Source organism: Camponotus vicinus, unplaced genomic scaffold, assembly GCF_025532165.1.
Source record: "Camponotus vicinus isolate PSW18456_S1 unplaced genomic scaffold, iyCamVici1.0 SCAF_2, whole genome shotgun sequence".
Lineage (NCBI taxonomy): Eukaryota > Metazoa > Arthropoda > Insecta > Hymenoptera > Formicidae > Camponotus > Camponotus vicinus.
Window position 1 is genome coordinate 12,906,005 of NW_028141956.1, and position 12,306 is coordinate 12,918,310.

Genomic DNA, 12,306 nt, shown 5'->3' on the forward strand with positions numbered 1-12,306 from the left:
AAGATAATTATGTTATTTATATCTACTTCATTGCATATCAAGTTAGGTTAGATTAAGAAAGTTTGTACTTTTCTGGTTTGCCATGTATCGTATATTAGCGTAAAGAAAAATGCACAAGAGATCTAAGCGTTAATTCCTACACGATAGCTTTCTAATTAAAAATTATTGTCCCTTATATAATTACAAAATTGTTATAACTTCAATATTTTAATATTAATTTTATATTTAATATTAATTTCAATTATTAATTTAATATTAATTTTCGATTCGAATTAATCTTCAGTATGTCTTATTATATTTTTTCTTATAATTGATTATCGTTTATTAAGCAATATATGACACATTGTATTTTCTGTTAATAATGTTATTTCATAAGAATACGGAAACTTAAAGTATTATAAATATATGAAAATATATGCGAAAGTTAATGGAAGTACAATATTGATTGCAAATCTTATATAACTCAATGGCACATTCTGATCAATTATTCTATTAGAAATATATAATGTAAAATACATCTTTACGTATATGATATGATTTCTTTTTAATATCAGAAAAAACTTTTGCGTAACATGAATAAAAATAGAAGCGATACATATTTTAAAATATTGAAATGTGCTATTAACGGGAACATCATTGCATCTTAATGTTATTTAAATGAAAAGCTAGTACATATTTTTTATCAAAAAATCTATATCTTTATTTCGTATCTCCATACATTCAAGTATGTGCTAATCACTAACGTTATTGCATTGAGATTTAATTAACGTTCTCGAATTCTACATACATACATAAAGAATCTTAAAGTCATGGAACAAGGTTTGCAATTCTAGGTGGTCTTATCTTCGCCTTGACTTTCGTGTCACGATTCGCGAATAAACGTAACCGTGACTTTATGACAGGTCCTTCGCGCCAAAGGCAAACAATGTATCCGTGACGGTTCCTTTCGTAACTAGCCACCTAGATTCTTTTAAACCAATACAATAATGCGGCGTACGAGTCCCTCGCATTTATGCAATAGTCCGAGCAAGTCAATATATATTACCTCACGATCATTATTTGTACGTCATCTCTTTTAAGATACACGTGCATGATATAGTATAATTTACATTTACGACTCCAATTGGATCGTAAAAAACGATATAATTTTATAAGATTGTGTTGTGTAACCATAATTATCGCAAACGTAACTTATAAATCTACGAAAGATTGTTTTTTTCTTTTTTTTTTTAATACTCTATGTTATTTCACGTTAAATAATTTGCGTAAATTCAGGCTTGTTTCAATTACAAATAATTGATTTTAATTTAGTCAAAATTGCAAATACGAAAATTTCTCCCTGTTTTATGTCATTTTTTATATTTCATATTTTTATATTTTATATATCATATTTTTATATTTCATTATTTTATTTTTATATATCATCTTTTATATTTCATTTTTTTATTTCATATTTTTATATCTTATATATCATATTTTTATATTTCATCCTTTCGTAGGCACTTTTCGCGTTTATTTTAAAAGAATTCACGTTTCTTAACTGCGACTCGTAACTTTGGTTTTTTTTTCTGCATTTTACGACGGCATTTTCCGCGAAAGACGGCACAATAAATGTTGGTGTAAACTAGTCAATACGACCTGGGAATCGCTCTTTGGTCAAGCACATCCGAGATATATTATGCGCACGGCAAAAATATCTAGACTCGTATCTAACAATAATAAGTATATCTACACGTATTCATACCGCACGTGTCTTGAATAATTCAATTTCTTCTTGTGCGTGCGCGTGAGATGGCACGTCTAACATTATTTCTTCATCATCATAAATAAAGGAAACGGACTTTCGTTCGGCAATATTCGATTTTTTTCGACAGCTCAACATTTTAAATCGATTTAAACTGATTAAACCGTTCAAACTAATGACGCGCCAAAATATGTGCAATTGTAACGCAATGCGTTACAATTTTGCATCATTGCACATATTACGTCATCTATAAAGAGGGTCTCACATTTCCTTGAGCTTTTTCAAAACTCAGTCATTTAATTGAAAGATGTGTCGAATTCAAAATGGCTACTTCGAGTTGATTTGCTTTCGACTTAGGTATCGATTTCAGATAGATCGAATTTTCCAACAATTAATGTAAAACTAAAATTTAGTTAGAAAAAATACTCATTGTCGAGTGTGCTATGTTTATCATTTAGTATTTTTTATCATATAAAATATGCTAAATAGAGCATTTAAGTTATACATTTAAGTCATACCTTGTTACTACAAAAAAAAAAAGAAAAGACAAATTATATAATCAGAATTGATGCAAATAGATGTAATTACGCAGATAGATGTAATATGTATCAATATGTATCAATGTGCATAATATATTATAAATTATATAATCAAAATATGCAATGCTGAAAACTTGTAACATATCGCGATATAAAAAGAATCTCACACTTCCGTTTTTAAAGTTTAAAAAATCTTAATTGGAAAATTTGTATTCGGATTCAAGACTAAAATGACTACTTCGAGTTAATTTGTCTTCGACTATTATTATAGATTGCATTTTTTAAATAAATATAAAAATAGAATCCGATTAGAAAAATTATTCATTCCCCATACTATGCTTAATCATATAAAACATATTTCGTAAATAGAAAACTTCGGTTGTCGTTACTGAAAAAAGCAAGGAAGAAAAATTACAGTCAGAATTTTTAAAAAATCGCTATTATGAGAAAATGAATTTATGTGTTTATCCTTTCTAATTATGAGGACAATATAACACAATTGATAGAAATTTAATTAATGCTATAAAAATGATTTATGTATTATTGTTTTTAAATTTACGAATTTTTTTTAGCTAAATGGAATAAGATAACAAAGTTTAACGGCACAATACGGCACAAACTTATGCCAATTTATTAAAAAAAATTGAACTCGATTGGGACAAAGTGCGAGGCTAGTCATTTCTTTTTTTTTATTTTCTCGAATATGGTTCAAGTTATTGAGTTGCGATTTGCGGCACACATTAGCACAAACGTAGCGTTCGGAAACATCACCCGAGTGTACCCGGGTATCATTTTATCCTTGTTGTTCACCGAATGTTAAACAAGGATAAAATGATACCCGGGTACACTCGGGTGATGTTTCCGAACGCAGCCTAAGCAGCATAGTCGACATAGGCAATATGTATGATAAATGTACAATCGTAGCGGCTACGAAAGAATAAAAAGTTAACGTCATCGAGACTTTGTAATCTAACACCAAACTGTTATTTACGTTGTATAAAATATGCGGCATTCTCACGATTATTTGCATATAAATTCGATTGATTTGATAATAACGATGTCTCCAATGACAAAGCATTTGACTCGAAAAAATAAAGTTTCCTATTGAATACGAAATATGGTCTCTAAAAGTCACTTTGAAGAAATGTCTAAACCATTTTCTCGTCGCTAGAGATTCGATCGATTTAACGATTCAAGAATAACGCCGCTTTCACTCTCTCTTTCCTGACTTTGCAAATTTTGTTTTTCAAATTGTCATCACTTCCTTGAAATCTCTGATTTTATTTCGATAAAAATATGTTTGTGCGGAAGCGAAATATCATGTTCAATACACAGTGAGTTATGTGACTAAGAGTACTTACACAAGTATATTTACACAAAAGTGAATGAAAATACGTTCTCTATTCGAAATGTTTGTAAATACGTTTGTCTTATGGCGTCTTGAAATATGATACACAATATTTCGATCAACGTTTATAAGAAGATACATGTATGTATGTGAAAGAAATATTATTGAGAAATATATGATCGTACATTTGTTCATCCACAAGATAATGAAACATTATTTTTTGTTTCTTTCAGGTCTTAATCTATGAAATATGTGAACAAAAAATGAAGGTTTTTATGCTTATGTATAAAATGACATTGACAATGATATGTGAACAAAAAATGAAGGTTTTTATGCTTATGTATAAAATGACATTGACAATGATTTGAATCATTGTCAAAAAATGAACAATGACAATGATTTGAATCATTGTGAAAAATGACATTGACAATGATTTGAATCATTGTCAATGTCATTTTATACATATGTGTATATATATATATATATATATATATATATATATATATATAATATATAAATTAATTACACGATAAATGACTGATAATTATATAATTTGATGATTGTTATCGATAGTGATACATGGAAATATTATTCATATTATATTTAAGATAAAAATAGTGATTAATAATAATTATAAATATAAAAATAACAAAAATAAAATAAGAATAAATTAAAATAAGAAAAAATAAGATTTTTTTGCTCCTATCTTTTTTATTCGTTTACAAAGATTTAATTCATGACATGCGCATGCGAAATAATTGCGTCAATTATCGCTCTTTTTTGTGATAAACACTTTTCATATTTCTATAAAATAAATTTTCATTAACTACTATTGCAATAAGAAGTCATCTTTCTCTATACATCATATAAATAATTATTCTAAAAATAGGTCATTTCGTACGTACCGCTTAATGTCTACTTTAGTACAACCTTATCAACATCAAGTCTTATCTTTTCGATGATGGACGTTTCTTGGACACTCCAACAAAGTCGTTAGAAATATTGCTCAAGTTCTGTCTTATCTTTTTTTTTACAGGGCGATAATCTCGGCGCCGAATAATTTCCGTGTGCACGAGAACTCGTGCGAGAAGGCAGAAGGCACCTTCGATAATTGACGCGATCGCGAGGACGATGCCTGCGGGAATTACACTATCTCGAGTCGTCGGAACACGAAGTATGAGTGCGTGCCATGACCGCGCGGCAAAACGGACTGAATGCAGCGACGTCTCTACTAGCCAATTTAAAGAATGTCACCGGTGGGGGAGGTTGATAGTCCTGCACGCGCTCGCAATGTTCGCATATGGACGAACGATCATCTTTTCCAAACGCATGTTAAAATTCGCAATTTGGTATAATGTGAGTCAATTATAGAGATAACTCGTTGTCGGCGTGTGTTGCGCATAAGTGTAGCATCTTTTGCAACTATTTGCTCTTGTTATATAAATCGAAGAAACCTTAAAAGAAATCTTAAGAAACGTAAAAATGTGGCATGTGCGCGTTCGATTGCGATATACATTTTATTGTTTTATCTTACGCAACAAGAACAACAGATATATGAAAAAATATTGTGTAAAGCACACGCGAGCACATTGCTTCTTCCATTAAAAATAAATTAAACTAAAAATAGTCGAGGATATAGAATATTAGGCATACAGAATATTGAATTGCAATTAAAATACTTAAAGATCAATTTTAGTATAGTTTAAATAAAGGTTACGACGTTAATTTGAATATTAATTCTTGATTAAATTGTGCATCTATAGAAAAATATTGTTTTGTCATTAAGGTAAAATCAAGGATATCCCATTAAATATCGATTTAAAATAACAATACCGTTAAATCTCAGTTAATAATTCTCACTATAATTCCATTATCTAATTAATAATTCTTAATATAATTCCATTCTCAGTTAATAATTCTCAGTATAATTTCATTAAATATCTAATTTAATTTTATTTAAGAAACTAATTTTTTTAATAAATTTTAATTAAATTACATTCGAAGACATTTTTCAGTATTAATTAATTTTTATATTACAAATGCTTTATATCAGGGTTGGGAAGTAACGCGTTACTTGTAACGCCGTTACCGTTATAGTTACTTTTTTTTGGTAACGGACTGGTAACGGCGTTACATTTTTTTTTCTGTAACTGTAACGATAACGTAGTTACATTTTTTTAGTAACGATAACGAATTTAACAGTTACTTTTACCGTTACTTTTCATATTTTGAAAATACTTATGACATTGTATTTCTGTCATATTCAATTTTTAGTCATCGACCGACATTTATATAAAATTCGATAATATTTCGGATGAAATTTATTGCTCTGAGAGGTGTCTGTGAAGCTGATACGACAATCTACGAATTTAAAAAAAATACTAAAAGCACTTTTCATAGTTCTACAGTTCTTGATAAAAATTAAAGAGCATTTCCGCATTCCTTATATTAAAAAATCGAAAAAATGTCGTGCTAACTTCGCGAATCTAGCACGACACTCTTCCCTCTAAAGAACCAAAACGCGTTGAATATTATTATTTTTAGCAAGAGTTTCCAATAATTCTGCTTCAGCCTATATATGCAATTTCAAACCGATATTTCAATAATTAATAATTTTTTATGAATTTTTAATGTCCTCGACCAGCACGACACTTAGTAAAAATATGTCGTGCTGATGATTTTCCGTAGTTTTAACGGCAGTTCTGGATAGTTTTACAAAAGTTCTATTCTTTAGAAACATTTTTTAAACAGAGAGATTTTTTAAATAATTATTTATAAAATAGTAAACTGTCGGAACTCTGCGTAAAAATGTTTCTAAAGAATAGAACTTTTATAAAACCGTCCAGAACTGCCGTTAAAAATACGGAAAATTATTAGCACGACACATTTTCACTAATTGTCGTGCTGGTCAAGAACATTAAAAAATTCATAAAAAATTATTAATTTTTGGAATATCGATCTGAAATTGCATATATAGGCTGAACTATAGCAGAACTGTCGGGAACTCTTGCTAAAAATAATATTCAACGCGTTTTGGTACTTTGGAGGGAAGAGTGTCGTGCTAGATTCGCGAAGTTAGCACATTTTTTCGATTTCGATTTTTTAATATAAGGAATGCGGAACTCTTTTTAATTTTTATCAGGAACTGTAGAACTATGAAAAGTGCTATCAGAACTCTTAGTATTTTTTTGAAATTCATAGATTGTCCTGCCAGCTTCACAGACACTTCTGGAGCGATTAATGACATCAATCACAGTTATTTCATTCTTCTGAGGAATGGATGTGATTGGCCAGCTTTTAAGTTTGATGTAATATCGGACGAAAGCACAAAAAGAATGTAAATTTAACTGTATTTATAAATTTAAATTTAAATTTAAATTTTTTTATTTACATGTGAAGTTACATGTTAAGTGCTTTAAAATCTATATCTCTTTAAATTTTTTACGGTTTTGTAAATTTAAAATAAAGAATTTGTTGCTTTTATATTAATATTTTAATAAAAAATATTACCAAAGTAAATTTTTTATTTAATTCTATCTTGTTTTAACATTAAAAGTAACGGGAAAAGTAACGAATCGTTACTTTTGAAGTAACGGTAACGGTAACTAGTTACTTTTAAAAATAAGTAACTAATAACGGTAACGAGTTACTTTTTTTACTCGGTAACGAGTAACGGTAACGAGTTATTTTTAAAAAGTAACTTTCCCATCCCTGCTTTATATACATATTACAAGTACGGATTCATTTTACATGTACTTTATTTTTTATTTTTCATTACATTTTTATTAAGATTTATTGCTTATATATTGTGATTCAATGATTTCCAAAAAAAAGAAACAAATTTCATGCTCATGAATATTTAACGCAAATTTTTCTTAATTATTATAACATTATGTAACAAAAGATTCATCAATATACGTGTGCGTGTGCGTAGCGAAGGCAAATTTTTCTTAATCATTTCTGCGAAAAATCACTCATTTATTTATTCCAATAATAGAATTAGTAGATTATAGAAAATAAACTTGGAATAACATAATTAATAAAGATAAAACTTAAATTTTACATTTAAACATATATAAAATATCCTTTTTGGTAAGAAAATATTGTGATGAGAAATTTTGTATCATCAAAAGAGAAGAGAAGAGAAGAAAGATAAGAAGATATTTTTATTTCTATTTTATTTCTGTTTTATTTTTATTTTTCATCTATATATGCCTGCGAAAAAACACAAAATAATAATTTAACAGATATTTTATTTCTTTAAAGATTAGAATATTAATACTTCTTTTATCTCGTAATTATTATTAATATAAATTAGATGCCTCTTTTAATCTAAATTGCAAATAAAAAATATCAATATTAACAGTAAAGTATCATTAATCACTTCAAGTAACACGCATTAGTTTCTTAAATATATCCAATGGTATTAGATTTGTATATTTAATATTTAATATATTTAATATTTAATATATTTAATATTTAATATATTTAATATTTAATATTTAGTATATTTATAATTAACCCTTACACGCTATATTGTTATTTTTGACACCTTTTTAAAGTGTATAGAAGATCATTTTTGCGACGCATTTAAGTATATGAAAGCGAAATGCTCAAGGGCATCGCTATGAGAACAATGATGGGGTCTTCCTGTACTGAGTAAGGATTAATAATATCATTTTTCTCGTCTATATACTTTTCTAAAAGGGGTAAGAGGAATATTACATTTAAAAATCTCGAGATTTAACATTTAATCAAGAAAAATTCCTGCCCTGTGCACAGTAATTAGTTTGACAGAAAAATTAATTTTCTGTAAAACTGACGCGAGAGACTATCCGCGATATTTAAAGTGTGTCTTACATGTTATTTTTTTCAATAATATTAACATCGAATATTTGTATCATGTAGCACAATATTCGTTGTTCGATCACCGTAACTAGATAATCATCGAGGGCGCCGCGCAGGATAACGACGGCGTTGTCGGCGCGCGGCGCGTCGATTGGCCGATCCGGGTTCGTCCGCTCGCCGCGAGAGCGCGCTCGCGCTCGCGCCTCGCACTCGCGCGAGAACCAGCGACCGATGGCGACCGACGAGATGCGCCTGCGAAGTTACGTGTGGCCGTCGCGCCGTGCCTAGAATCCGCGTCGTCCGCGTGTCCTCGCGCCGTTTCCGCGCCTTCCGTCCTCTCCGAGACACGCGTGTTTTCGACGACCGCCTCGTGTCGTTTTAAGAAGCGACGACGTCTCGCGTCGGTGAATGCGTGCCGCGACTTCGTCGTACGTGTGCACGTGTGCGTGTGTGTTGTGTTTGTGACGACGATGTGGTAGTGCGCTGTATCGAAGAAGCGCCGACCAGCTCACGGTGGATCATCCGTCTGTACCGAGCGAGAGAGAGAGAGAGAGAGATACTCGTATGTAGGTAAATACCAGAGAGAAAGAGAGGGAGAATGTGTATGTGTGCGCGCGCGAGAAAGAGAGAGGGAGGGAAAGGACGGGAAGAAAAGTCGTGATGTGTCCGCGTTGCAGCTTACGACGAGTCGCCGCCGAGAGCAACGAAAGTTGACACTTTTACGAGAGCATGGACCCGCGACTGCATCGTCGATCGTCGTCTACGAGTCGTCATCGAGAAGCAACACCGTCGTCATCGTCCTCGTCCCGCCGTTGTTGTCGATAAACATCGAGCTCCGACGGATATACAGAGTGAGTCATTGCTCCTTTGCTTTCTACCGTCGTTCGTTTTTACTCGCTCCTTCCTCGTCTCGTGTCTCTCCCCGAGCTGACCCGCATTTTTCCCGAAACATCAATACCTGACCTTGAATAACAAGAAGAAGAAAGGGATAGGAAGTCTCGACAGATTAGCCTTTCGACTCGGAGAGGACACAACAGGAAATCTTTCTCATTGTTAGTCGAGAGTCTCCGTTTGACGTTTGAGCCGCCGTTAATTCCGGTGAATTTACTTTGGAAAGTTTCGAAAGAGTCGATGACACTTTGCGTCCGCGAAGCATTCCGCGATCGAACGTGCGAAATATTCTTGCCCGTTTACAACGGAGTTCTTTGAAAATTTTTAATTCGGACTTCAACCCTTCGATCTCGCTGCAATTTTCCCACAAGTATTTACACATCTGCCTCTCCGGCCCCATTTTATCTCTCCCTGCAAGAATCTTATTATCGTCTTTACTCTCATACCTTCCCACTTTGGTCGATTTTACATCGCAGCATCTTCGTCCTCCGTTAGTCTCACGTCCCGATTTTCGCGTTTCCTCGGATTCAGAAGCCGATTACGAACGGAAAAGACATCGTCGCCGAAATGACCGGGTGGGTGATGGGCGGTTTTTTCGTTCCGCGATAGAGATTCAACGACCGCATTCAGCGAGCTCCCCGTTTTCTCGCTCCGCTCCGGCCTGTATACAACGCACGCATACGCGCGCGCACACACACACAGACCCGCGCGCGCGCGCGCACACGTGCCCGCACCGCCGGACGCAGCCGTGCGTTTTCTCGAGCCGCGCTGGTTTTCTGCGGTCGGTGCTTTCGTTTCGACTGGTCGCGACTGCTGCTTTTTCTTCGGCCCCCGCGCGCTCCTCTCGTCGCGCTGTCGATGCCCTTCGCGCTCTCGTGTATACCGGGTGTCCTTTCGGGTCGCCGGGGATCGTTCTCGGAAAAGTGGACGATTTCCCTCGAGAGGATTTATTTAATCGCGCGATGTAACATGAAAATCTTATAAGAGACGGAGAATTAATTTTAGTCTCTTATTCCTTGCTTTCTTTTTTTCACGGGAGATTAATCGATTGATTTATAAAATCGAATTTTCGAATTATGAGTTTTTTTTTTTGCAAAATCTCGACAAAAATAGATAAGATATAATATATTCTTTAGTCAATTTTAAATGGGATGGATTTTAATAGATATTAATTAAAGTTTAATATCGATAATGTGTAAAGATTGAAAGAAATTAATAATAATAAATATCGATGGGGGGAAAAATGGACTGCAGATTCGACTCGAAGAATGTCTTTTCAAGAAATAATTTGCGAAAAGTGGCACACTAGCATATATATTCAATATCCCAACAAAAATTTCCAGTCGTATCCCGACCTACGCCAAGTATAGCATCAGCATCCCGTTTATGTTTATGCAAATCTTCGTGGCAAACTTTCGAGGAAGACACTTTGGACGAATCGACCGACAATCGCTTTGCGTTTACCAGAAGCACAGAGAGAGAGAGAGAGAGGGAGAGAGGGGTACACGCGCTCTCTGACGTTTATGCGGCAAAGGTACGACGTCGCGTTGCGACGAGGGCATAAGGCAAGGATAATGATATTACGGCTTAAAGAGACGGCTTAACCTAACCGTTAGTTTATTGGCGTGAAGGAGTCGCGGAGCGTGTCTACATCAAAGCGACCGCTTCCGAGCTCCACTTTGCCTCGCCGCCCGCCTCCCCCACCACTCCGCTCCCCTCCCTCTCTCTCTCCCCCCTCCCCCCTCCCCGCTTCGAGTGCCTCGTCGTCGTCTCGACGCCGCCGCCGCCGTCATCGCCGCCACCGACGCTTCTATTCGCTTCACCGAACTACGACACCCCGCGGCTCCTCCGTGTCCCCGTGAAGCTGTGTCGCCTATTAACACCTATTAACATCTGAAACGGGACACGCACACGACCGCCGTCGGTTGTGCACGGCACAAAGATGCGGATCTCCTCGCCGGCGATAATCTCGCGATCCTCTCTTCTCGGTAATGTGGTTATCGTCGAGAGACGGCAGACTTCCGGGGTGAGAACGAGTCCGGACGAGATGTTAGATACAGCGGGATAAATAGAAACGGGCTACATAAGCGAGCAAATGAATGACGCTAGAAAGTTTTGTGCATTATTCCGGAATATATAGGCATTTATATATTTAATAATTAATACATATATAGAAAAAAAAGGACATTCTTGTTTTGAAAGTATATTTGACATGGAAATCTTGAAATGAGATTATATTGCGTTAATTAGAGAAAAATATAGTTGCTTGAATAATTGCTTACTTGAATGAAGCCATTTTATATAGTTCAATCGAGAAAAATATATTCTTATGATTTAAGATTTAATTTTCTTGAATGGAAAAGAAACAATGTTGGATAGAAAATAACATTTTTAAATCAGATTATAATTTTCTTAAAGTAGAATTAAATAATTATATATTCTTGAGGTGACAATTACAATATTAAAATAAGACTGTAATATTGTTAAAATTTAAAACTATTAAATTCTTCTAAGAAGATTATAAATTGTTGAGTATATACGAAACAATGAACGCGTTAGTTTAAGTATATAAGTTTTGATTTGACACTTATTTTTTTCTGTGTATTTATATAACATTTTCGTAGTAAAAATATGTAAATAATGCATTGCATCGACCCTCGCACAAGTTGCATTCAACTCGGAAATTACCGCGTCATTATGTGCCTCTTATGTTCTTTGTTCGCAATAATTAAATTACAAACATACATATCGCAATAATTAAATTACAAATAATCTACTTCGTCTTTAATTTCAATTAATATTTTATCATATATTTATAATACCTTCAAAATGGATTTATTTATAATGCATGTATAAAACTATGTTTCGCTTCACATACATTCAAAACGAATAAAACTATTGCCTTCATTAATTAAGGATTAATTTGTCATTTTTCG

At 33.5% G+C, this 12,306-nt stretch overlaps 2 protein-coding genes across 8 annotated transcripts in view; one reads left to right on the top strand and one right to left on the bottom strand.

The window, feature by feature from the left end:
• Positions 1–10,005, bottom strand: part of LOC145966552 (fatty-acid amide hydrolase 2-B) — an 18,529-nt gene extending 8,524 nt beyond the window's left edge. The window contains exon 1 of one of the 2 annotated variants that reach the window (XM_083090687.1): positions 9,817–10,005. In XM_083090687.1, coding sequence (XP_082946813.1) covers positions 9,817–9,849 — 33 coding nt within the window. In that variant the 5' untranslated portion in view covers positions 9,850–10,005. Of the gene's footprint in view, positions 1–4,536; positions 4,854–9,816 lie in introns of those variants that run through there. The other variant, XM_083090689.1, reaches the window with a different exon arrangement.
• The window catches only part of Axn (protein axin), a 39,170-nt gene continuing 31,533 nt past the window's right edge, over positions 4,670–12,306 (top strand). For 2 of the 6 annotated variants that reach the window (XM_083090685.1, XM_083090686.1), the window contains exons 1-2: positions 4,671–4,987; positions 8,540–9,330. The gene's annotated coding sequence lies outside the window, so the exon portion shown is untranslated. Of the gene's footprint in view, positions 4,988–8,539; positions 9,331–12,306 lie in introns of all 6 variants that reach the window. The other 4 variants (XM_083090678.1, XM_083090677.1, XM_083090681.1 and 1 more) reach the window with 4 other exon arrangements.